This window comes from Falco punctatus (genome assembly GCF_963210335.1).
Source record: "Falco punctatus genome assembly, chromosome: 1".
NCBI classification, from domain to species: domain Eukaryota; kingdom Metazoa; phylum Chordata; class Aves; order Falconiformes; family Falconidae; genus Falco; species Falco punctatus.
In genome coordinates this window covers 127592844-127620500 of record NC_137580.1, presented here as the reverse complement: position 1 = coordinate 127620500, position 27657 = coordinate 127592844, and the positions used below count along the sequence as shown (strand labels likewise).

The following is a 27657-nucleotide window of genomic DNA, read 5'->3' as shown; positions in this document are numbered from 1 at the left end:
ACAGTACCACTTGAATTCTATCAAGGGAACTATATTAGTCCTGGAAAACTCAGAGTAGTTTTGCATGGAAAAAAAAAAATTCTTAATTTGTGAAATGTACAAGCTTCTGTTTCTGAAAAATGAAATACATGCTTATTGTTTCAAGACTGTTACACAATGGGCTAACAATAATTCCGAATGACTAGTTGCCTAGTAAAGTCATGGGTGCAGAGGAAACACTTGTTTATTAAGTTCAGAATGGAGGCATTTACTCTGGTGTTTTATTTTACCATTGTCTTCCCAAAATGATTCATAAGCATCGGTAGGTGTAGCATAGGAGCACATCTGAAAGATGAATTGACATTGTCCATTTTACATACAGAAGATGAGACAATGAAGCCAAATGATTTTTTCTGTGAAGGTGTTTTTTGTCAGAGCCAAAACGGATATGCTTTAAGTCCTTGTCCTGTGATTTAAAATCTCTGTTTATTTCCTTCTTTTCTTTTTTTTTTTTTTTTTTTTTTAATCTCTACACACTTTGTCCTTGAGATACTGATGTCCTGTGCTTTCTCTCCCTTCCTAGGTTGAAGCTGATCCACAGAAAACAGACCACAGGTTGCATGAAGTGAAGACTGTTCTTTCTGCTTTGACTGCTGAGAGAGAACAGGCAATACATGCATCCTTTAATCACAGTACTTTACCTGAAGGGGAGAAACGGGTTAGGCAACACTTAATATCTTGACTTGAATTAATTCACTTTGAGATGACAACTTTATGGGGCTTGTTTCCACTGGACTTTTTGTAAGCAGTTCATGTGTTTCATATGTTTAAATCAAAATATAGACATATCTAGCCTGGAATCCACATAGATCAGGTGTTACAGGCTTCATTATGGCCCTGATCCATTCCTCACTGGCAAAAGGAGCAAGCTGGATGTAGACATTTGCTCCAAAACAGGATAATGTACTGTACTGTCATGGCACGTCAGAATGGGAAGAATTAATTTCTAGAATGTTCCTGAGGAAATTTAGGGTAGATTTTGAAGTTGTAAAGTTAAAATTTTGAGGCAGTGCTTCAAAATATCAATTTGCCAGATGTGTAAAATAATGTCTTTTATTTTAGTATCACAAACTAGTTTTCCTTTCATTGCTGCTTATTAAAATGCATTTATTTTTAAAAGCCATTCAAAATTGCAAACGTAATGCTGGTTTGAAGCCGTGCAGAAGGATAATTAATTGCCAGTAGAAAATTGTCTTTAGTAAAGGAATGAAAGTAGAGACTGTCCTGCAGTGCACCCTACTGGGCAGCTAGATGCTCAACGGTGAGCTGTTAAAAGAGTTGTTAGCAGAGCTTGCTGGTAAGAAAAAAGCAGTATCAAGCAAGCCTAGTGGTTTCTGAATGCAGAAAGTGTTGTATTCAGAAAGATACTTCCTGAAAACAATTTTTATAATAAGTTAGACAAAAGTAGACTGCTAGCAAAAACTTACTGTGGAGCAAGTTGTTTTTCAAATTTCAGTTCAAACTGGACTGATTTGCATATTGATTGTTGAAATACCAAGAGAATCAGAGTGGGAGAGGGTTTCTTCCTTTACTGTTCACCTTCACTGTTGTCTTCCACTGTAACTGCCTGTACTATTCTTGGCCAGACTTTGTTTTCATTGTTACAGTTTTCTTTGTGTTAATATACTCTGCCTTTGTTTTGCGCTTTTGGCCTGTAGGATAAGCAGTACCGATCTCAGCAAAATCATTTTTGTCTCTGATTTTTGTGAAGGGCCATTGTTTAAAAAACAAACAACAACAACAAAACCTATTATTCTTACTAGAACCTTTTCTCTTAATTTTTCTGTACAAAAGGAATTGTTAACAAACAGAGGGGGGAAAGTGATTACAAGTTTAAAATAGATTCCTTAAAGAAGGAATAGTATGTTGTCTAGCTTCTGGTTTAGACAACTGAGGCAAGAAAGATTAAAGTTTAAATATACCCTGGTACAGTATCTTGAGCATGCAGGTCCTTTCTTCACATTGGTCTGGGACCCCATCAGGGTGCTAGAAATATTGCAGTAGTATTACTTGGCCTTTAATTAAGCTTTAATTAAGCAACAGAGATATGAAACACACCAGCCTGGAAAATCTTGCTTGTATGACTCGCATTTTGAATATGACTTAGGTCATGTCTGCGTAAGTGGAGCATGCTAATACCATACAAGTGCACAGATAGGAAAAGATTGCTTACGGTAATTCTGGATGATTATGCAGTCTTCTGTCTAGACCCTTTTCCACTAGCAAAAATCTGGAACAGTTATATTTCTCATGTTCATGTGTGTGTTGCAGGTTGAGATCAGGTTCTGGGCCCCAAAATTCAGACAGGCTTGGGTGATGCTTCACACCTTTTCAATCTCCCTTTCCCCTCTCACCTTAACAGCCTTGGACAGATTGTAAAAGTAGAATAAAGATTATCCTCATCTTCTGCATACTGTGTTCTGTTAGGGTAGGAGCCACAGCAGAAAGAGGCTGTAGGGCAGCTATTGTTTTCACGACAGAGGAATTTAATTTGAAGGCCAGTTAGTATTCCAGATCACAAGCACAGAATAGACTTATGACTGGCAAAAAAAAGAGGACTGAAGAAAGTGGGGAATGATGGAGAAAACAGAAAAGGAGTAGTGTTTGAGGCTGTGCAAGGCATAAACGTTGAGACTAAAGTATTTTGCTGACACGTCCTATGCCCAGGGCCTCATGGATTGCCTTTCCCTCTCAAGAGGCAGAACTGCTGCTTTGCAACAGTTTAAGATTAGGGTTGTATACAAAGAAACAATATTGGGGCTCAGAAACATGAACTAGCAACATTTGATACAAATATTCCAGACGCATTAGATGGTCTTTTCCTTCTCAAAAACATCTGGTCTGGATGGTCTGCCAATTAGGATTGATTTAGTGTATATGCCACATTTGCAGGGCTTTCTAGTGTTCCTGTACCAAATAGTATCTGCATCTCTTAAATGGCTAATGACAAATGTTTCCATCAGCTAAAGAGGATTTTACAAGGGTGGAATCTAAACTCTGCATGCTTTCTTTGGATGAAACCACAGTTAGATTACACTGATGGCAGTGTAGTGTAACTTCTTTAAAAACATTTGCAGTCATGCTTTGAATGAAGAAATGGCACAAGGAAATAATGTCAGGACCCTAAAATCCTGGTCTTTATATCCTATTGGTTCTGCTAGATTTTTTTCCCCAAGATTGTACTAGAATTTCAAGTGACCAGTGTTCTTGAATCAATGTCTGGGTGTTTGTGGTTTTTTAGTCATATTTGTTTTTCTTTTTCTTCCCTCCCCAAAGTTGCAAATTTGGAAATTAAGGAGGCACTTAAGAGGAAGCGTTTCTGTATTTGTCCCTTTCCCTTTATTTTTCCTAAACATATGTTGCAGACCGTTGTCAAGAATTGGATTCTGGAGCTAGCAGCCTTTGTTGTAACAGAATAAAGCAGTTCTTAACATGTGGTCTAGAACGTTTCCCATTCTTGTCCTGATTAGGCCATCACTTCATTCACGCAGGAAAAGCTTTCCAAACTAAAACTTCAAGATAATCTTTAAGGCTGTGTGCAACCCATGAAGAAAACACTGAGTAATTTCAAAAATTTGAGGAAAAGACTGCTTCTGGGACGCATTACTCTGCAAGCGAGCTGCTCATATTTTACTAATATAAATTTATTTTTTTTTACAGTAGTTAAAGCAGCTTTGGCAACATGGATTTTGTCAGCCTCTTCAGTTCTGGAATAAGAATGCGTCTGCTCATCAATTCATACTTCCACCAATATAATTCCAAAAGTCAGTCTGCAAGGCCTTTGTGAAGGCAGAGCTTCAGTCATTTTCTGACGAACATTCCACTTACACTGTTTGCTGTTGGCTTATCTGTAACTAATGTGCAAAAGGAAGACACTGCTACTTATTTTAGAATTGAAGTGCTTAGGGGTTTTCTAGATGTTGTCCATTGCCTGGGCTGTCTAGATGTAATCCGTACACTCCTTCCCCTTTTCCACATTAGCAAAGGATGTCCAACCTCTTTGTGTTCTTGTGAACAAATTATTTCCAATGACACTTTCAAGAATTTGGCAGGTCAGAAAGAGGACTTCTGTTGAGCCAGTAAGTTCTTTAAGAAGATGAGTTACCTACATGTGGTGGAGAGAGAGAGACAGCATGCTTCAGAGAGCAACAGTGGTAAGGCAGAGCCACCTCTGTGGTGTGCCTTCTCCCCCATCTTAGATTCTCATCATAGCAACTTTTTCCCTGGCAAATCCCCAGAATAATCAGATTTCTTTCTTTTCTTCCTATGGTTCTTTTCTCCCAAGTCTGTTCGTGGATTGAAAGTATTAGGATCTCTGTGTTATGTTGTGGAGAGAATGTGTGTTGCTCATTAATGAAGGGTTGTTATTGTGTTGTACTTTTTATTTTACAGATACTTCAGTATGATGGTGAAAGTTCTCTGAGCAAAGAGATTCCTAATTTGGAAATAAAAAAGCTGCAGGAGCAGAATGCCAACCTTCGGGCTGCTATTGCACAAATGAGGAAAGAAATGGAGAATCTTGATGAGCAGACATTGTCCTCTCATCCTCCAACAGAAAACAGACAGCTTGCAGAGCAAGGTGACAGCTCTTGCCACAGAGCTCTTAAGTTCAGTTAAGGAAGTGTAGCAGTCGTGGTCACAACCTATGAGGGCTACCCATTCCATGGGTGTGTAAAGATCATGATTGTGTGGTTCTCAGGATTCCGCAATACACAAGTACATAGAAGTCTGAGATTCTAAGAATTCCTTTATTACAAATTACTGCAAAGCTATTATTAACAAAACCAAATACACACACACACACACAGAGTAAGTCACTACAAAATCACCACTAGGAAAGCAAATGTCTCCCTCTCTCTCTCTCTCTCTCTCTCTATATATATATATATATTGAAAGAGTAAAGCAAATATGTGTATATTACAAGTATTACAGAATTCTAACTAGTGAAGCAAGTAGATGGAATCATAGAATCACGGAAGGGTTTGGGTCGGAAGGGACCTTAAAAAGTCCATCTCGTCCCAACCCCCCTGCCACGGGCAGGGACGTCTTTCACTAGACCAGGTTGCTTCATGCCCTGAACAGCCTAGCCTGGAACACTCCCAGGGTTGGAGCATCCACAGCTTCTCTAGGCACCCTGTCCCAGTACCTCACCATCCTCATTGTAAAAGATTTTCATAGGAGAGGTACTTGAGCCCTCTGGTCATTTTCATGGGCCCCCCTCTTTAACAGGTCCATGTCTGTCTTACACACCTTTACCTGTGCTCATGCCTATAAATATATTATGTGAGATGTTACTGGTATGACATTCACCCAGCTGCTCCCAGAAGTGGGGCTAATTGATGATGGGGGGAAAAAAGGTCTCACTTCAAAGATGGTCCACATCACTGAATCCAGAGACAGCCCGGAGTCCCCAGTCAGGGTCTGGTCTGTCTGGGAGATTGCATGCAGAGTAGGTCTTGCAGAGGGGCTCGTTTTGCATAGGTAGTGAGTTAACTTTTTATACCTTTTTGGTGTAGATATGTAAGTGGGCATAGGGCGTCAGTTCCAGGTACAGTTTTTGCCACCCTTTGTTTTCCTGGAAGAAAGTTCAGTTGTCACAGTTTCTTTGTCCTGCCTACTATGGCTGAGTGCTAAGGAGATAACCTTCTTTGTTAGCATGTTTACTGAGTGGCGTCTACGTAGGCTCTGTCAGGAAAGTAGAAATTAAAAACCACCTCATTATTAAAAATATGTAAGGCTTTCAAATGAATCCCTTTATCAGATACTGTCACACATTAGGTGATTTTTAGCATCTCTTAGAAACGTTTCAGCATATCGTGTCTTGCACTCGCATTTTTACTTTTTTTCATTATCCTTCATGGGAAAGTCGAAGCTGATAACATAAAAAAACTCAGCCCAAAACTGCAGTAGGTATGTCCATTACAACTAGAAACGTTTTGTAGTAAATTTCTGAAAATTTAAGTATGGTTTTGATTGGATCTCATGCAGGCCTGTTTAGAAACAAAACTGGATTTTTTCTTCATAAACATTCTTGTGACTTTGGGAGATCTGGAGAAGAGAGGAAAGGATATCAGCTGTAACTTGGCAATGAAGTAATCGGCTCTGATTTGTTTTGCGTTTTTAAAAGAAGAAAAGGCAAGGTATAGCTTTTTCAAGGAGATTTTTACTTCTGTGGAATGAGTAGCCCTGTGTTTAGCACCTTTTACAAGTTACATAAGTGCAGGTAGATAGCTGCTTTATATATCTCTGTGCCTCATCCGTGTAAACATATAATTTCTAATTGCTTCAAACTATTCCAGAGCCACCATGCATTGTTTTCTGTATTTCAGAAAAAATAAGATGGGTTTGGTGAAAGGCATTTTGTTGTACCAATTGTTCTGCTGTCATTATGCTTCTCTATTTTCATTATGCAGTGAGACTGATCTGTGTGTTACCAGTTTGCAGAATTAGTTTTAAACTGTTATTTGTACAGTAGAGTGAAATCACAAGCTAATTAAGTGTGCAGGCATTTTTAGTAAATAAAGGTGTATTCTAGTTTTGTTGATAATGAGACATTAATAACCAATTAAAGCAAGACCTCTGTTAATTTTAAAGAAAAAACCGAATTCAAGCATGTTTTTTTGTCACAGGCAGATAAAGTTAGTCCACTGTTTTTTTAAGACGTTACAATCCAGTAAGTAAAAGATTTATTGCTGCTAGAGTTTAGCAGCATCCAAGAGAAGCAATAATCTTTGTCACCTGAAAAATGTAAGTTTTCAGAAATGTATCATCCTTTTTTTTTATGGCTGAAATAGTTTATTCAACTAAAATAGTCTTTCTTATATTCTTTTAGAAAATGTATGGAGATTATGTTAAATCACTAAAAGAGATGATAATGTTAAATCTGAAATTTTTAAGATATAAACTTGGAGGGGCACTTCTAGTTTCTAGCAAGTCATCTGTTCTTTCCCCTGACTTGTCCATATACATCAGTATGTTCAAACTCACATTTTTACTGGAACTAAAAGAAGAATTTTTCAGGATTAACTTCCATTTATTGCTGATTTTTTTCAACTGTGATTGAAAGAAGCTACTGTGTCTTAATTATTCTTGTTATACTCAGTATTGCCAGTTTCCCAAGAATGATTAAATAATGCAGTATTGGGAGAAATAAAAACTTCTCTGTGCTCCTTACCCATGAATCAACCTTTGTAATGCGTCTTCTCTAGTCACTTCTGTATTTCATAGCTGGCTGATGTTTGCATATGGTGAGACTGTACTATTTTTTCTATTTCTTCAGCTCTGTTTACAATATATCTACTGAAGTGGTATACATGTATATTAATGAGACAAAGTTTTGAAGGAGCTGTTGCTATGAAAGCCTAAACTCTGTATAAATACATATATATTCATATTATACTTTTCTTCTCTTTTAGGTTCATTGTGCACAAACAAAATTTCAGCTGGAACCACTCTGAGCAGTATCAAAGTTGGCTCAGCTAACCTGGATTGTATAGAAAACCCAGACACAGAAAAGGTATGGAGAGGTTTAAACTACCTACAATATCTGTATGCATATGTATGTGTAATTAAATACACTGCATATTATTTTTGATTGAATAAATATTAGAAACTGAAGCAATAAATGCTTATGTGGTCAATTAGTAATGAGTATAAGTTAGATAAGATCCAGCAACGTGGGTTTTTTCAGCCAAACTTATGCTCATTCTTTCTAGGGAATAAATTTTGACTAGTCATTCCCTGGCACAAGTCACTCCCGATATTTCAAAGCCCTTCTTGATTTTTTTCTTTTCCCCCTCCACTTAAATTGCTAAACTGCTGTGTATCACCTCTTCGAGTTTTCCATTGCAAACCAAATTTAGTCTTTTTTAAAAATACCATTAATCCTTCGATACGCCTTGTAATCAGGTGGATGGCGATGAAGCTGCAGATGCCGTGTCATTGCTGGGCTCTGACGAGAAGGTCTTGCCAAACCTGGGCTGAGATGGACGCGCAAGCGGCACCGCTCGCCGGCCCGGGGAGGGGGGGGGGGGCGCCGCTAGGGGGCGCCGCAGCTTCGCCGGCCCCGGGCCCCGCGGAGGGGCCGATCCGCGGGGTCCCGCCAGGCACGAGGGGACACTCCCTTGCTCTGGGAACGTTTTTACTCAGTTCCAGGTTTTACAGGTGTTGTCCCCGTTGTGTTGTTGAAAGGGTAGGAACGATATCGGCATTAAAGTGTGATGGAGGCGTCTCTCGGAAAAATAATAAAGGAATTGAAAACAGGGACAAATATCTCATACTACAGATGTGCTCCCCTTCCAGTTTCCCAGCAACTTTATGGTGTCATAAACAGAGTCTGAAGTAAGACAGGTTAAAGTACAATTAAAAAATAAGGGGTTTCTAATTTTCAACTAATCTGTAAAATCTATCAATATCTGTTTCATGCCTTAATCTTACTGTTAAGACACACCAGTCGCTATCTAAGTTAAAGAAAATTTAAATAAAGCTAAGTAATAAAAAAAGATGAGAGGTGCTGACTACATTAAAAGCTAAGAGCTTTAAGAACTGAAGCGATATCAATTTTTAAATAAAACTTTGGAGCCTTGGGAACCTTGTGTGGAAACATGCACAACCCACCAGGCACAGAATAATTTTTAATCTTAGCTGTATCTTTTTGCTGAATATAGAAGATTTGTTTGTTCCTGGTGTCAAATTATATTTAGGAAACCATTGTGTGCCAGTATAGACCACACAGATTTATTTTTTCTCTTTGGCCACTTCCAGAAGTAGGTGAAAACTGTATTTTATACCAACTATACTTTTCTGTTGCAGAAAATGTTTTACAAACTACTGCCCAAGATGCATCTCATTTTCTTCGTGTTTCTTTAAGTGCGGATGGAGCCTTAAAAGAAAAAGTAGAAAGCGGCTTTGCCTTGGAGACAGTAAGATAGGAACTGAACATTCTTTGTGCCAGAGGTTACTCCTTTGCTGCATAATGCTAAACTGTAATTGAATGCTCAGGGCTGGGTATTGAGAACAAGAACGATTTTCAGGCAGTGATATGCATCTTCAGCGTGAAATGCTCAATTACTTGTTCTTTAAATGTATAGGCACATAGGAAATAGCAGATGTGCAGGCCAAAACTTGAACAAAATGGTGGGAGCTGTAGTTACTGCTATCTTCAGTGATGTTGAACTATCATTTCCTGTCTGTTTCTGCTGTCTGCTTTGTTCCTTCTTCCTTGGTACATAACAAGCCTTCTTAGGCACAGACCAGCAGCTGGAAACAGCCCTGAGAATATCTAACAAACAACAGGCAAAACTTCATTAGAATTCCTTACTGGATTTTCAAAGTGCTTATCTTTTAATGTTGTTCTACACTGTCTATGTGCTTCTTACATTTATTAATTGCATGGTAAGGATGTACTTAAGGCCACGATGAATTACAGTCAAAAATATTTCTAACTTGGGGAGTTCAGAGTCTGTTGAGCAAAAATGATAACTAAACATGGGGATGTAGATGTGAAGTCAATAGAGAGAGCCATAGTGATAGTTTTCTTTTTTCCATTTAATGTAACAGTGATTCTGGGACCATAACCTCAAAAAGATAGACTCCACAGCTAAAATTTAGCTAAAGAACAAGAGGAAAGCTTACAGTGGAAGCTAGTAAAATAGGCATGTAGACTTTTGCATGTATGTGTATCAGCTCTGAGGAGAGTTTTTCCTCCCACTTTCTTTTAGTCCCTGTTGTTTCTGTGTTTTCTCTCTTTTGTATTGTAGGGTTTTACTCTGGACATGGATCTAAAGGTAAAAAGATTTCTGACTTCCACTCCTAACTCTACACTTTATAATCTGTCACCTGAAAAAAACCCCAAAACTTCTAATGCTCTTGAATGCTTTTATGAAAAGTTCAGGAAAAAATGAAGTTTAAGCAAATGGTATTCCTGCCCCAGCCACGTGATGTGCTTTTGCCTCTTAGTACAGTGAAGATGGTACATAGTACAACACCCCATGGTGCCATAACTGGTCATTTGCCTTGACCTCTCCTTATGTTAAGCCTCATTGGGTTACTTTCACTGTTCATATGATGAGGGTAGAATGTAATATTTGGGGGCTGCTTATATTAATTGCTTTGATACAAATTGCTCTATGTACACCATTTTTTCTTCCACGTTGTTGTCTTTCTTCATATTTTTAGATTCTAGTTCTGCACTAATTTCTCCACCTTTATCCTCCATAGTGTTTGTAGACCTGTATGCTTTCTGCGCATGCTCTCAAGGACCTCCTCTTTTATGATAAAACTATCCAAATAAATAAGAGAACAGGAGTTGCATGACACACTAAGGCAATGGTGGCTGGTTTTTTTGTCAGTATAGGTAGCACTGTTCAATATATACTTCTTGAATCACAGTGTTCAGGGTGATCTAGTTGAAAACTGATTGAGATTGCGCAGTTACAGTATAGTTAGTGCACTTCTAACTAGTTTGTTTATAAAAGAGTAAACATACAGATGAGCAATAGTTTTGTAAAATTATTTTAATGTATGTGTCATATTTAGATACTTGTGGCGATGCATAGTATTTTCAAAGTCTATGGGGAGATGATTTGTTCAGTGAATGCTGAGTATTTAAATGGATATTGAAAAATCTCTGTAGTAAATGGGCTGAAAGATGACATATAGCTCTTGAAGAATATATAGAGTATGTAGCTCTTGAAAAACAAGGATGTGATCTATTGGGTAAATACTTTATCATCATGCATATGTGCCAGTGGACTCAGGTTTGCAGAGACAAAACCCATTGCAGAATCTTTACTTTTTATTCTGCAGCCTTTCTCTTTTAAAGCAATGTTTTAAGTCCTATCTGCCCCATATATGCGTATGCACATGATGATTACATAAAGAAGGGTTTGTGGTAGCTTGCTATCTGCTGTAAAGTCGGGTTTTCCACATTTTGTCTTAAAATTAATTGTTCTCTAGTTTACAGTTATATGGTGGTTATTCTATGTGTATTATTTTACACTTACAGTTTACAATATGTGTGGGAACATCCCAGGCTGTTATAGTGTTTTATTCCATGGTTTAATTTGCCCTGTATTGCTAACAAAATCTTGAAAATGGACCCTCAAAAATGGGCTGTAGACTTCAACTTCACACTTTTTCTTCAACAGGCTTCTAATGTGTGTTTGTACAAATTTCTAAACCTGCAGACCACACTTTCAAAATATTCTTTATAAGGGGCTATCTGGTTCTTTTCAGGGGCCAAACCACAAAATTCTTGAAGAAAAGATAAATCTTGGACAACAGTTACCTGATACAGGTCCTGGTGTTGGTTTTCAATATTGTGTCAGCTGCACTGTGCAAGGAACACAAAATAAACTGAAGGAAGCAGTGAAAAACATCTCAGTTCTGAGCCAAGAAAAGCAGCAGCTGATTGAAATGGGAAACAAACTCAGGGCAGAACTCAGAACGATAGCAAAAGAAGGTAAATTTATTCTACAGAAGAGTGCTAGCTTATATATTTAGAATAAAACCTGGGTATGAGTTCATCCTTTGAGCTGGAGAGAGCTGGGCTTCAGTATGAAAACAAAGTGCTGGACCTTACTGATCCCTGATCTGCATCGTTTGAGTGAGACTGTGGTGCTAATTGTTGCAAGTAAGGTTATACTGTGGCAGGAGGTACTAACATAGAACGATGAGAGTCTGTACGCAGTAACTTTTTGTTGATTAATGTTTTAGATGGATTCCTTAGTGCTTAGATGTCAGTGTGGGAACTGGAAGTCAAACTAAACCACCTTTAAAGAGCAGAAAAGAGGTAGTTTATCTCTTGGAATAAAAACAAATGCTTTATAAAAGTGGAAGAGAAAGCAAAATAAGCTTACTATAGAGTAAACTTGAATCGGGAGTGTATATATAATGTAAGAAGATTTCACTGTGGACATTTAAGTTCCATGCAACAGTTGCTCTGGCAATGAAGCAAAGGGAAAAACACGAGGCCTGTTTCCGCATAGTATTGAATCCCTCTGCAGTGAGAAGGCCTGTGTTCTGTGGTTCATTTATATCCATTCTAAGTGCTTGCTGGGAATGTAATATTGATGACAGAACAACAACAGAGAATGCTTTCCTCAGTATTTTCTCTCCTTTGTAGGACTTTGGCATCCTGTTAGCTCTAAGCGCTGCACGATTTGTATTGACTCTGGTAGTCTTTTTCCAAGAGAGCTTGTCGAAAGAATACAGTGTCAGCTGTCAGCTTTAAAGCTTCTACAGCACAGGCTTACAACACAGGTAATGGTATGCTGTCTGAGCTCTAGTGATAATGAGCAGTTAAGCCGGTTCTGATTCCATGAATATAACTTTCTTTAAAATTCTGAATTTAATTGTCTTCTACTGATTTTAGCTCAAATCTTCTTTGGTACCTTGGAAGATTTCAGAGAATAATAGAATATCCTGAGCTGGAAGGGAGCCATGAGGCTCTTTGAATCCTGACTCCACGGAGGGTAAACTGAAAGTCAAACCATGTATCTAAGAGCGTTGTCCAAATGCTTCTTAAACACTGACAGGCTTGGAGCCATGACCACTCCCTGTGGAGCTTGTTCCAGGGCTTGACCACCCTCTCAGGGAAGAACTTCTTCCTAATAGTCAGCCTGAATTTTGCCTGATGCAGCTTTAATGCCTTTCCCTCACATCTTATCACCATACCAGACAGCAGAAAGAAGAACATCAGCTCTTCCCTCTCTCCTCCCTGTAAGTGCAAACTTAGTGTGCACTCAGCTGTGTCCAGGTCATTGATAAAAATCAGAACTGGACCTAAAATGGAGCCCTGGTGAGCACCACTAGTGACTGGCTGTCAGCCAGACATTGCCCCGTTTACTCAAAGGGCTGACTTCAGAATTAACCTTTTTAAACATGATTTTCATCCAAGGAATTTCAGGAACACTTGTTTTAATGCAGCATAAATGTGCAATCCTGAATTATGAGTTTCATAAAGCTTAGTTTTAAATGGGTAAGATAGACAGTTTGAAGGATTTGCAGTATGTTCTAAGATAAACTTGAAAATGATTAATCAGTGAGCATATTTCCAAATATCCACAGTGGTGGGGTTTTAAAGCACCCTTGTCCAAATTATTGTAATAGCACATTTTCCATATATGAAAGCAGGATATATAATTAATCTTTCTCTTATCTTTTGTAATTAAAACCCAACTTTTAATAGTTATTGCAGCTTTCATCAGAGACAAGTGGATAAATCCTGGCTCCCCTGGTAGTTAGTGGCAGACCTCCCAGTGACTTTAACAGTCAGGATTTCACTATGTACTTTGCTTAATTGATCAGCAGATTTGTTCCTGTGAGGATTGAGTCAGAGCAGCTGATTGTCGTTGTAGTTTTGAGGGCAGTAAACAATGTTCTTTCGGAAAAGGTGAGGTTGTTGCTCCAAGGTATAAAACTCCAGTGGAATTATTAACCAAGTTCAGTTGGGGAAATACTTCCTCTGGGCACCTCTCTGGGCAACTTATTCCAGTGTCCGAGTACCCTCCTAGTAAGGAAGGTTGGGGGTTGGGGTTCCTCCCCCCCCCCCCCCCCCCGACCATAATGCTTAAGTGGAGTGTCCTGTGCTTCAATTTCTGCCCGTTGCTTCTCGTTCTGCCACTGCATACCACTGAGAAGAGTCTGGCACAGTCATCTTTACCTCCTTCCACCATCCCCATCAGGTGCTTATATGTGTTGAAAAGGTCACTCCTGACCCCTCTCTTCTGGAGGCTAACAAGGCCAGCTTACCCAGCCTCTCCTCCTATGTCAGATGCTCCAGTTTGTTGATCATCTTTATGGCTGTTTCCTGGGCTTGTGCCAGTATGTCCATGTCTTTCTTGTACTGGGGAGCCCAAAAGTGGACATGGTATTCTGAATGTGGTTGCACCAGTGCTTGGTAGAGGGAAATAATCCCCTCCCTTGACCTGCTGGCAGTGCTTTTCCTGAGGCAGCCCAGGATGCTGTTGGCCAAAGGGCTCATGAATGCATTGCTACCTCATGTTCAACCTGTAGTCCACCAAGTTTCTTCTTTCTTTTCTGCTGAGCTGCTTTCCGAGCAGTCAGCCTCCAGCCTGCTAGATTGAAACTGCAATATCCTCTGATTTTGGGGAAAAATCAATTGAATTAAAGCTAATCTCCTTTGGAAGATCCTGTTTATTTTTAATTCTCTCTTTATGCATTCTTATTTCTCTGAACTGAAATCAAGAACAGATTGAGAGCCTTTCTGTGAATTACTAAGGTTCATCCAGGAATATGTAGGAGATTGAAGTTTGATGTTTCTATTTTACATACTAAGAAGTGTGTTATATGAAACTACACAGGAGATAATCCTATCGTGCTGTCAGGTTGCACTAAGAAATTGCAACTGTCAGTCATTTACTTGAAAATTTTACCATCTGAACACATTCTAAAAACATCTTAAATGTTTTTATATCCAGACACATTCAAAAAAGATAACACGTATACATTTCGAGTGTGCGATCCTGTGGTTTTCTGAGCCTTGAATTATCACTGATTTCTTCAGATGTTATCTGGCTGGCCTAGATGTATTACAAAAAAAATGAAAAAGTGACCCATCTGGCCAGACAGTTTGAATGCCAATGGTGAGCTTCTTAAAAGAGCCAATGGAAGTAAATTCTAATAAATATTTCATTTTTCTTATGGTTAAGAATGGTTGTAAGAAAAAAACCCCACATATTAACCTCTGTAGTTGCTTAGAATAAGTGCCACAAATTAGGTAAATGAAGGTTAAGTGATGCAGCTGGTACCAATTTAACCAGTTGTATATCTGGGGATGAAGCACTTTCAATTTGCAATCTATTTTCTGCTGAAAATAGATTGTTTTTTTCCTGTGAAGTAAAACAGCGTTGCAGATTAGCCATGTAATTATACCCATGAGGGTTGTTAGCTAGACTAATTACAAAAACTTCGGGATCAGTAAATTTAAGAAAATAGTGTAAAATGTTGAAGTGCAAAGATCATCCAGCAATTAAATTTGAGGACAAGTGTTGACAGGGTCAAGTTCATTGTTCTGCTATCAGGTCTTTAAGCAGACAGTTATCCAGCTGCTGCACAGGATTGCTATTCTCTCGAAGAAGGAATAGCAGTCAAAACAAGTAGTACTTGTTTGGAGGCCTCAAACATTTGAATATGAAAGGAAAAAGCTCTCTAAGCATCCACAGTATGCAGCAGTATTTGGGCCAGGAAAGGCATCTATTTGGGGAAGAAAATGGGTATACATGTTTCTTAGCTAGGGTGAATCTACCAGATTGAATCTATGTCAACATTTTGGAATATATTCTAAGGGAACCTGGCAGGGAAGAACTTTGTGTTTGGACATCCTATCACAGGTGCTTGAATTTATCTCAGCTTGTTCCTAGCAGAAGATACTCAACAGGAGGGACGCTCCTGTGTGATAGAGAAAGGTTGCCTGAAGTCCAAAAGGCTAGGCTGTGAGAGTCAATTAGAACCAAATTTGAACAGATTGCTGGAGTGAAAATAAGTCCCTGTTCTTCTTTACTGCCCAGTAGTCAGGGAAGAAGTTTTAAAGGTTGCAGTATGAGCAAACATTGTAAACCATCCATCAGACTGTGATAAACTGAGAATGCCATCTGCTGTACCTTTACAGAGCTGAGGGAGACTTACTCTTCCTTAAATAAGCAAATAGTCTAAGATAACAGAAACTGAGAACTGAGACAGGTCCGTCAGGTAAGTACAACATGAGCTGGAGAATCTGGTTACCAGATTTATATAATCAAGTCCTTTTGACACCAAAATACTAATTAGGGCATACCATAGTGAAAGCCACCTGGGTTCCAAGGCTAGGAGGGCTCAAATTATTTGAGCTCTGTGAGAACAGGTCTGGGAACACAACGTTATTTTGCAACTCTTCATTGACAGTCTGAGAACCTGATCAAGACCTGCCACAGCAGCACTGTCACAAGAAGTATTAACATCTTGTGGTAGCATGAGAAAGGTCCTCAGAGAAAAAAAAATGGGGAGCATTAAATAAATAGCCTCACTGGCATGTCAGTGATACATCTAGGGACAATGATGTGGGCTACTTCTGGAGCAGACCTTAAACTTCTTGTAAAACTCCAAGGTGAAGAGGTCAGTTTTGGTCCTGGGTGACAGTCCTGAGCATATGATCCTGATCTCCCTCTTGTGGGGTTTCAGAAGGAAATAAGTAAGACAGCTAGTAAAGTGTGCAGGAAGCCTAGGAAGTGGTCTGCTAACAGGTGTGGGACACCTCAGAGTGCTTGTGTGTCTACAATATAATTTGTGGGTATATAGATATACTTGTGGATATATATGTGTGTGTGTGTGGATAGATATGTAATTTATTCAGGATGCTTTTGAACATCTTATTAAAGTCACAAGCTTGGCATGCTTTGTTCACTTGAACTTTCCATTTGATGAACTGTTTCTTAAGCTCCTAAACTCCAACACTGGCAATAATATTTACAAAGCAGATTAGGGTCCAGCAAAGCATTTGAGTAGAGCTTTTGTAGCCTGCTTGTTTCATCTGTGCACTCTTGGATCAAGGTCTGGAAAGGATTAGCTAAATGCTTGGACTAAACTTATGTAAAAGTGATTTCCAGATCTGGGCAAAACGGCCAAATTCAAATGCACATTTTTCACAATTTTTTTTTCCTTCTTCACCTCTTTAGATGAGTTGTGAAAGAGAGTTAGCTGACTTTTAAACCAAGATCAGTGAATATTCATTGCCCATCCATCCCAGTCTTCCCTTGCCTTATTTTTAATGAGCTAAGTACTGTGTTTGCTATTTTTCTGACATCTCATGCCTGCCATATTCTTTTTAAAACCATTAAAGGTTGTTCTTGCTTTTGTAAGCCTAGATAGATTTTGAAAATATGTGTCCAGGGTTCTTGAAGAGGCAGCATTTGACTGTGAGTTTTCAGATGGTGTGCTAAACTCCAGGAGTAGTTCAACCACTTTAGCTCATGGATTGCTTGGAGTTCATGGTTGAAGTGGCTATCACTGAGGATCTTTCCAGCTCTGGAACCTTTGGGATCATCCCTGTTACTGCTGGAATTTGTTCAGACTGGAAAGAAGGATAGCCCTTCTTATGTGTAAGCTGTTCATCTTCTATAGTCTCATTTCAGTCTGCTCTTTACTCAGATCCTACCTGCTGAGTCTTCAGCTCCTGTGCTGAAGCTGAGCTCCTGGCTTGAGCTTCCAAACACTGCTATGCAAGTTTGGGTGTTTTCTTCTAGGTAATCACTCTTTCTAGCCAGGCTACATTTGCTTCTGTGTTCAAGATTATGACCCTTACCAAAAACTGAGAGAAATTATAAATACCTAAAAGAATTTCAGTTACTTTATATGATGGGCTTATGGTTTGTTTCTTTAGTCTTAAATATGTAGCAGAAGACTTTGATGTCTATTTTCACCTCCTTTTAAAGGGCTGAAACAGTTCACTTTTCATCAAGTCTCACTTTACAAATTACTTTTCAATATCTGCTTTATTTTGTTTTTTTAGGACTTCCTTGGAAGTTTTTCTTCTGTAATCTAGTAATGGGAAAAGACAAAAGTGAAGAATGACCCTGACAATATAAAATTGAGTAACAAGCAGGATGGTAGTCACAGCAGCAAGAAATGTGGATTTTGAACAGATTTAGTAAGAGGTTTATTAGGAGGATATTTTGCCTGTTTGACCCTGTTGTTGATCTGAATGGAATATAATTTTGTTTAATATTATTTCTAACTGGTTATTTTAAATCTAGAAGGGTAACAGCAAACTGAGCTATAAATATACTCTTTTTAGAGACCATGAGGTTTTTTGTGTTAATCTGATATTTCATATTAGGAGCTGCAGTATGCAAAGCAATAGCACCCCTCAAAGATCTGTTCTCTAACTGCCTGCCCTAGCTTAAAGAGAGAAAAAGCTCCCAGCAGCTGTGGGGGAGAAACAGAATTACCATCCACGGAGGTACAGTGCAGTTTTATCATCAGTGTAATTTGCTTTCAGTTGGATTTTTCAATTGCAGCTGCTCAACAGTCATCTCCTGAAAGACTTAATAATATATTTAAGTTATGCATTGTTGCCATATGGAACAGTATTTGTTCACACTTTATAAACTAGAGTTTCTCAATCACTTTCATGATGTTGTAATTAAACTTTTTGTGCGACCTTTCAAAATGAAAAATAATTATTTTCTTTTGTCTTGCATCTTGCTGAAACCTAACGAATTTTCAGATGCCTTTGATGTGAAAAGTATTGTATCTCTGTAAGATTGTGCTTGAATTTGAACAGGTTCAGCTGGATTTCTCTGTTGAAAATCATGGGCCAGAACAACGAAAGGCAGATACATCCTCAAAGGTAGTTCAAAGTCAGCCACTCAGACAGAGTCCTAGTCAAGCCCAGCAGGTCCAGCTTTCTTCATCTACAGCACGTCATTTCTGCCAAGGTATTTGGCAAACTTTACAAATGGGATCAAGCCCTTCTATTCTCAGTCCTCAAGAGAACACTGACCAAGGTAAGCATGCTTTGTAAAGCAGTTGCAGTATTTCACTCTTCTGGAAGAACCGAAGTATGGTAGTGGATTCTGCCTCCTTCCACTAAACTGCTACTGTTGTTGCAGTCCTGTAATCAGAATCTGAAAGATCTTAATGAATTACTTGAAGGGAGTTTCATTGTTGCCAGCAGGAGTGAGAATTAACAGGAATGCCTACATGGTGCTCTGGTTTTAATGCCATTGTTGCAAATACTTCTCCCCTTTTATTGAATACTCCCAGGAAATGCAAAATACCGTTCTGTTTTGACATAGTCTAAAACTTATCTGGGGCAGATATGAAAGTGTCTGTCTGAGAATTGCATGCTTCATGTATTGCCAAGTGACAGTTAGATCAAATTGTAATTTAGCAAATCATTGCTTAATCATTATTTTTGTGGCAGGTTAATAGCTACAGTACTGCTTGGTGTGGTAAGACCTAAAGGCCAAAAGTGAGATCATGGGCATAATGTGGTATATGCTGTGGGCACACAGGGAACTAGGTATTGTTATTCACTAGAATTTTATAGTTCAGTGCAGCAAGTTGTAACAGAAAATAATAAAAGCAGAGAAAATTTCTTATATGCAAGACAGCATCCTGATCTTACATGTCAGTATCAGGGTTAGGATGAGAGGAGAAGGTGAAACCTAGGCCATAGACTGAACAGTAATCAATGTTATACTTCTACAAAAAAGCACCACATGTTCTTGGAAACTTTAGCAGGAGCAGCATTTGTAAGATACGAGCAGTGAAGTGTAGCCTCCTCACAGGTGAATTGTAAAGGAACTTTTTAATGGTAGCCATTATGTTGAGTGTGTATTGCAGATGAATGTTATGTCTCCCAGACTGTTGGCCTGTTTATGAAGTAATTCTTCATCAGCAAAACTTTGGAAAACTGTACTAACACCTGCTGTGGATGGGGCAAAAACTAATGGCCTCAAATTATAATACTGAAAAAAACTTTAGGAATGGCTAATAATGGAGTATGTTCCCCACGACTGTAGGTTTTTCTGTATTAAATGTCTTTATAGACAAACATTTCTCCAGAATGTTCCAAGTAAAGGTGATTTTTATTTTTTAGTAAGTAGTGTAGCTTTCAGTAAATTATTTCTAACAGTGTTGTGGGGCTCTTGTGGGTTGTCTGTCTTTTGGTTTTGATATTACTTTTATCACCATCATTATTACTGAGATCTGATGGCAGCTGTGGGGTAATATGGCAGCCATTTAGGCTTTTCAAATGAGCTTTGTATTAATAGTGACCTGTTACCATTACATAGATACTCATGTGCTGTTAAACACATACCAGACTGCAGGAGCAAGAATGCAACCAGTGGGTTAAGGGAAGTGGTTTGTTCCCCTCTATCTGGTACTTGTGCGGCCAAATCTGGAGTACTGTTTCCAGTTTTGGACCTTCTGGTTTGACAAACTGTGAGTCCAGCGCAGAGCTACTAAGATGGCTGGGGCACTGGAATGTGTTACATGACAAGAGGTTTAGAGAGCTGGCTTGTTCAGGGTGGAAGAGAAAGAGTCAATGGGTGGTCTGATTGCTGCTTTTTAACTACCCAGTGAGGGATTTTGGAGAAGGCAGAGCCAGAGTCTTAAAGGTGCACAGTGAAAATAGAAGAGGCAATGGACACAAGTTGTGTCAACATACATTTGCAGCAGGGAGCAATGAGCACTGTGACATTTCACCCAGAGGTTCTTTCCAACCCACATTACAAATATTTTTAAATCAGTGTATAGACGCAATGAACCATATTAAGCAGCACACAACAAGAAAAAAAAAATATTTAAAAGGGCTTCCAAAATGAAGAATGGATTATAAGTGTATTTATTCACAACAGCAGTGCATTGCAGGGACAAAGCAATGTGCGTTGACAGACCTGTAGGACTGGAATGGACATAGTGCTGACAGTCATGATTCATGTGCTTTTTTCATGGGGCTGGAACTGAAATAGGAAGAGTATTTCAGGTCAGGCCTATATTGACAGGATAAGCAAAAGGATGTCTTTGAAACATTACTGATAGTGCCATGTGGTTTCATGCTGCTGTATGCATGATGCAACACCACTGGCAGCCTTACAAGGACACTAGTTTCTTAATGTCTAGAAATTTCCAGCCACCATTGCAAAACTTACTGTACAGTTTTGGGGATCTAGAGAATAACAAAAGGGAAAGATAATACTGCCAATGTGAAGCAAGTGAAACATCAATAGGGGGTGATATTTTCCTGAGAACAGCTTTAATTTGATCTCTGCATCCAGATTTATCATAAGAACACTGGAGCGGAGCTTTCTTACTTAAACATACAGGCCCTGAAATACTGTGTTGCAAGAATATTACTTGTAAAAACTTTTATGTTGCTTAGCTTTTCCCTCCAGAAAACCATCCAAATGGTCTCCTTAATTCTACCAGACTGAATTCTGCATTTCAGAAAAGAAGAATGTGAAAGCAAAATCTTTCCGTTTTTGGAAGAAAGTCACCTCAGAGCAGAATATACAAGATTTTCAAGGAGTTCTGCTTCAAATTTTTAGCACAGGCTTGCGTTATTTTTCATGCCTGAGCTATGGAAAAATAATTACATCTTGCCTGTTTAAAACAACTCACTTGAATTTAATACATCCATCAAATACATGGTTACAGTGGGCAGAACTGTCATTAAGACGGAGTGACTCAGTACAGGGCTTTCAGATATGTGACGCGCACATAGATTCGAAAGCTCAGTAATAAAAAATGATTTGCAACAAAGCCAGCAAGTTAGCTTACTTATTTAAACATTTCTTTTGCAAGTTCAGCTATGTACAAATCTGTCACACCAGTAGCTGTGTTCTATGTGTATTTCTGGTGAAACAAACTACTGTAGTGTGAGAATGATTTTCTAAACCTGTTGAACAGCTTATTTTTTTTTCATGTACCAAGCAGCCTATCGGGACTTAAAATGCCTGGCATGTCAAGTAAGCCCTGCAGTTTGCTGTGTTTCCAACTTGCAACACAGGTCAATGACTTAATATGTTTTGGAGTGTTTATGATGACACGTTAACACTGAATTACTGAAGTGGACTGTTATATACTTTATTCATTTCACCATCGAATTCAGAACTTGTGGAAGCTTCCAAGCAAGTCAGAAGGCTGTGAGATATTTTAATTTTCTCTCTCCTTACTGTACCTGCTGATTTTTAGTTTGTACTGCAGGAATGAGATGGATTTAATAATTTCTATGTTAATTAGAAAGAAAGGGGTTAAAAGGAACACAGGTTCCTTTTTAAGGTGTTTTTACTATTCTGTATAATTGAAAGAAAAAGGTACTGCTGCAGAGGTAGATGGGTACAAACCACAAAGATATTAAAAGCATCAGTGTTGCATAGACTGTACTAGTTACACAGGTTGCATAGCTACATAGACTGTACTAGTAAAAAATACGCTTCTGTATTTCTTCCCTTTTTATATGCCCTGTCCCAGAGGTTAAGGGCAGGTGGTAGACTTTGCCTGGTGATCCATGTCATATGCACCTTGAATGTTGATGACAGAGCATCCTCAAAGAAAAGCTGCTTGTCAGAATAGTTTTGTGCTTTGCTTTGAAACTCATGACACACGTATACAACTGTGTGATTAGCTTCTGTACATGCTGCCCGGTATCTCCATTCGCCCGTGGGCTATAGGGCCTTTTTTGATTTAAGAATAAATGTTAGACGGGAGGAGGGGAAGCTTTGTAGAACATTTAGAAAACTGTAATTTATTTTTCTTCAAGTAATTTAGCTTAATGAAGGTTGTGCTTGCTATTTGAGGCACTAGTTTTTCTGGAGAGAAAGGCAAACATCACCTATTACAGTTCGACTGTAAGGCTGCATTTAGAGTGAAGCCAGTACTGTGAAGGGTGCCTTGTGGTACCGTGTGAAAAGCTCCTGATCAGCCTCTTGTCTCCTTGAGTCAACAGAGGCTGGGGTCAGTGCAGAGCGAGTAAGAGCATAAGGCAAGCTGTATCTGCACTTAGAACGTCCCTGCTAGTCACTTGTTTTATACACTTTTGTGGGGTGGATGGAATGTATTTTCTGTGCCAGAGGAGGGCTCAGGCTGTGGTGGATGGTCCCACTGGACAATTTGAGAAACCCCACCTCCACAGATACTCAGGACTGTCCTGGGCATATTAATTTGAGTGTACATTGTAGCCTAACAAAGAATGAAATTGAGCTGCTTTGAAGCAAAGTAATTTTTCTGGTTTACTATGTGAACTTAGAGAGGGGAGTTTCTTTTGCTATATTTCTTGTTACTTGCAAAAGCTCTGTGGTCTGAAATTCTACACTTTATGGATCAAAAGTTATCTTAAGTGTTTCCACACTAGACAGAATTTCAACAGCTTTGACATCACTGACAGTTCTAAGAACAATCCATGTGGGTAAAAGGCTGGCCAGAGAAAGAATCTGGTAAAATATTAACAAACAAGAAGAGTGCTCTGGCTCTGGCTGCATTCTGGCTCCGGTCAGAAAAAGACTCATGATTTCTTTTCTGTGTTACATAAAACTTCATCTTTGAAGTGCTTCACAAATATTAACTAATGCCCTAGTTAAATTTTCTTCACTTAAATGTTCTTCTGCTGAATAGGAACTTGTTTGAGTTGGTGTTCCTTCAGAAGCACTGTTAGCTGGAAGGAAATATCCAGTGACAAGTTTCTTAAATGAAATTTTCCATCTGGGGAAATTCCAGTTTGCTCATACAGTATGTCTACCTGTATCTCTCTAGTTCTGAAAAAAACTATCTGTGAATATTAATTTATGACTGTAGTTAACACACATCAAATAAAAGATATGTTAAGCATTTCAATACACTAAAGGTCCATTTTCAAAAGCAGCTTAGGCTCTTAGCTGTGATCTTACCAGCTCTTGTTGCCGAGGTCAGTTCTGAAAGTTAAGTTATAGGCTTGTAAATTAGGTGTGCTTTTTCGTTGTTTGTTTGTGAAAACCAAGTTACTGCATTTAAATTTTACTGCATAGTGCATATTCCTGCTGATTTTATTTAAAGTGCTTCACACCTGTGAACAGTTCCACACAGAACATATGCAGGTCCTTATTCAGTGTTCCCTTAGGATATTTCACTTTAAATAGCATTTCTAATACTGAAGTGTTGGTTCTTCGTCTTTTTCTATTTTGTAGAGCTAAGTCTACAAGTTTGCAATTTCATGGGATTAAATTTCTGTGTTAACACGGATTTTTGACACTCCAAAACCTTGCAACAACCATATAGGATGCTTGTGTTCTGTGGTATTGTTCCAAACACCTAAGTAGCCTTTACTAGTTGTAACTGTAGTGTAGCCTTTACTAGTTGTAACTGTAGTGTAGCCTTTACTAGTTGTAACTGTAGTGTCTCTACTAATGCCAAGAGCAAGCATACAGAAGACTTCAGAGAAAGGGACACATGTGATGCATTGGTGCTTGGTTACTTTGCCTTCAGATCTACAGGATTAGGGCCTCCGTCATTATTTCTGAAAGTCATCCCCTTGGTGAATACAAAAGACCCTTCCAAACCGAGGGAGTATTTAACAAAACAGACTGTCTGTGTGTTGACTGTATGCTATTTGTGGATCTGCTCATTGCTATTACTTCGACCACAAACAAGAGGTAATCCTGTTCTGCTGTGGCTCCTGTTCAAGCAAAATGCTCTTTGAGGCCATATCCAGTACCTTTCAGACACTGCTGCCTCCATTGTTCTAAACTGGTGACGTTGTGAAATTCTGCTTCATTATCTGCTAGATGTGGTAGAGGTCTAGGGTAATGCATGCTAATGATTAAAGTCCTTTTTCCAGGCAGGAAAATACACGCAAAGTTCTTCCATGGGCTCTAGCATCCTGTCATACCTTCTACATCTGTAGGTAGCCACTAGGTGGCAAGCTGAACAACGGGATCTCGCATCAATGGCACAGGAGTCCACTGAGCTTTTGCCACCTGTGGTAACAGATGCCACTAGGCTGACTCGGGCAGATTTTGCACACACGTGAGTGAGCAGCTGGTCCAAGCTAAGCCTGAACATAAAAACTATTTTGAACATTGTCGTGTTTTGACACTAGCCATGCTTTGCATAGAGATATAAACTCTCAATAGATCATTCCATAGTTCAAGAATATTTTGTATTTCCTGCCATGCAGAATTCTGTTTGGACTTTCTACCGTGTTCTGTTGACTGTGGAAATTTTACTTATCCTACGAATAACTTATCTTTCTCAATTTTTATACCTTATATTCTTGCTCTGTGATTGAATGTACCTGGGACTGAAGCCTGCCTGTCATACTCAAAAAATTCAGCTAGTACGGAGTGCTATATGTATGTGTATGAATGTAGTATGTGTTATCACAGGTATATTATGACTACTTCTGCTGTCTGCTTTGGCTCTCCATATAAAATCTAAAGCTAAAAGCTCAATGCCTTGAAAAATAAGGATTAAGTGCCTGGAGCCAAACACCCATACATACTACCTATAGCTTACAGTGAATACTGTGATAGACCAATTCCACTTATCTTACCTAATGAAACTTGTAGTAAGACTGAAGTTCAGTTAGTTGGAGATAGTGGTTTTCAGACAATTATGTGAGAAGCTGCAAAATGGACTCTTGATTAGCATTAAGACCAGTCTCCCTGCTTCCCAACCAAAGGTATTACTTTTTGAGTTAGTCCTGTCCAATACACACGGATATTTTGGGCAACAAAAACGAGGATTTCCACAGTAAATAAATGCCTGCCTTTGTGAAAGAGGATAAAAAAAAAAAAAAAAAAAACCAAACCCAAAAAATGATGATAATAGTAGTACAGCTTTGTCAAGCCCACAGAATTGCCTTTGGGCCCTTTGGATCATGCATATCCAAACACGTTTTACTGCAGCTTTTATGGCTGCTGGTGATGTCTTGAAACTGATCAAACTATTGCAGCCAACTACTTTATCACTGTTTCACAATATGGGAACAGGTAGGCCTAACTCTGTGTTGTGTTGTCCAGTGTGTTGGTATTGCCTTGGTTGATATGTATCTTCTCTCACAATGGAGAGCAGGGTAAACTTGTAAAATGTGGTGTTTAAAAACAGCTGAACAGACAAGTAGTGTTTGCCTTGAACGGTTACACCAGCCCCCCAGCTGTCTTCTTTTCTCCTCTTTTAAGCAGCCTGGTGCTAAAGGAGAATGAACAGGTACAGGTGAAGCGAGGATTGAGCAGGAGATGCTGCTATGTTTTATACCACCAGCGTAGCAAGCCTTAGTGGACAGTTCTGTGCCTCCTATGTACAGAAATGGTTCTGTTAATATAAGACTTCCACAATGTGGCACTATGGCAACAATGTATTTAGAGAAAAAGAGTAAACCAGTTCTCTTCAACTCTTCAGTCTCATAATTAAACACAAACATAAGTATGAAGTATTTTTCTTTCTTTTTTTCATCAGTGAAGTTTGCAGTTATACATTCAACTGGGCGATCTGAAGAATCTCAGCAAAATATCAAAGCCAAGGATAAACTTGAAATGCCAGCTGCAGATTTGACAGTCAGAGGAACCAGGCTGGAAGTTCAGCAGAAGCTAAAATCCAGGAATTTATCTTGTGCTCATCCCATAAACCCCAAAATCTCTTCTAACATGGCAAAAATCCGCAACTATAATATTAAAGACTGATCTCTTTCTTGGCAGCAAGTTCCAGGTCCATGCCTGCTGTTAACCTACTTCGAAATCCATGAATCTGATCTAAATATAGGCTTCATTTTTGTGTGTTGAGTTGGGACAGTTGCAGCCAGAAGAAAGAACAAATACCCTGTTTCATACTGTAAACCCTAAAATAAAGGGTTAATCCATGTACATCGTGAGATTAGTCGTCACTGCTAATACTGATTGATTTTAATTATATATGTTAAATATTGCTTGCATCATGGATTTAGAAATGCCCAGTTAATACATATGTAAAGCCTTGTGCCTTTAGGCAGGGCTTGCAGGTCTTTAGCAAATATTTTGTTGAGAAACTGTAGATGTGATTTAAGCTTAGAAGTGGGATGCCTCAACCAGCTTGTTTACTTATAATTAACAATGCAACCGTTAATCCTGTGCAGCTATCTTTCTACTTGAAAGAAAGGGGTTTGAAGAGATTACACCTGAATCTATATTTGATTGTCATCTTCCATAGCTCTTTCCACTTGTTCAGACAGCATGAGAGAGTATAAAAATAAGCTTCTATTGTCACACCAGTAATTTTTCTTTGACAAGAGATTGTGTAGAGTTTAAAGCAGTGGAAAACACATTAGTTAGAAACATTTGGAATCATACAGAAGCACTGTAAGAAATAAGTCTTACAACAGATCAAACTAAAAGAAAACCTGAATGAGTTGTGATCTAACAAGGGATGTCTATGTAACTGAATGTGTCAGGACACTGAAGCAAGTAATCAGTGTATTTTTGTAACATTTCCAGTAATGCTGAGCTGTCTTGGGATATTACAATTAGGAACTCCACCTATGAAAAACGTGAGAAAAAACTTTTTTACTGGGAGGATAGTCAAGCCCTGGAACAGATTGCTCGGAGAGGTTACAGAGTCCCCATCTGCGGAGATACTCAAACCCCAACTAGACGTGGTCCTGGGAGCTGTCCCTCCTTGGGTTGAGGGTGATCTTGGACTAGGTGATCTCAAGAGGGCCCTTCCAACCTAAGCGATTTTCTGATTCTGTGGGTGGTATCACTGAAGTGAACAATACCGTTCAGTTGCTGCTAAAAATGTGTAAGATCTAAACAGGATTAATGAGGGAAGAGAGCTGTTTGCCCATGAGCACTCTTTTTCTGTAGCGCTTTTCTTTTTAGAAATGCTTTCCTGGTGCTTTTTGCGAACAGCTGCTGTCTTTGGTATCTGCCAGTGTGGTAATAATCATTGTGAGAATTTGAATAATCATTTTTCTAGTCCCTGCTGAAAATGTTTTACTTCAGTGCAGAGGTGCTATGATACTATAATCGGATGCTAAATCTGCAGTAAATTTCATTGTGATGTTACCAAGCCAATATGAGGCCTGAGAGACCTGGTGAGCTTCTAAATCATTTAATTACTTGAAAATCCTGTTATTGGATTCAACATTTAACATTGTTCATGAGCCG

At 38.8% G+C, this 27657-nt stretch overlaps 1 protein-coding gene across 1 annotated transcript in view; it reads left to right on the top strand.

Moving 5' to 3' along the window:
• Positions 1-27657, top strand: part of FASN (fatty acid synthase) — a 91994-nt gene that overhangs the window by 17442 nt on the left and 46895 nt on the right. Inside the window, exons 6-12 of the mRNA XM_080373820.1 lie at positions 563-697; positions 4432-4618; positions 7456-7556; positions 9799-9825; positions 11276-11501; positions 12165-12301; positions 18321-18543. Of these exons, the coding sequence (XP_080229946.1) occupies positions 563-697; positions 4432-4618; positions 7456-7556; positions 9799-9825; positions 11276-11501; positions 12165-12301; positions 18321-18543 (1036 nt within the window). The remainder of the gene's footprint in view (positions 1-562; positions 698-4431; positions 4619-7455; positions 7557-9798; positions 9826-11275; positions 11502-12164; positions 12302-18320; positions 18544-27657) is intronic.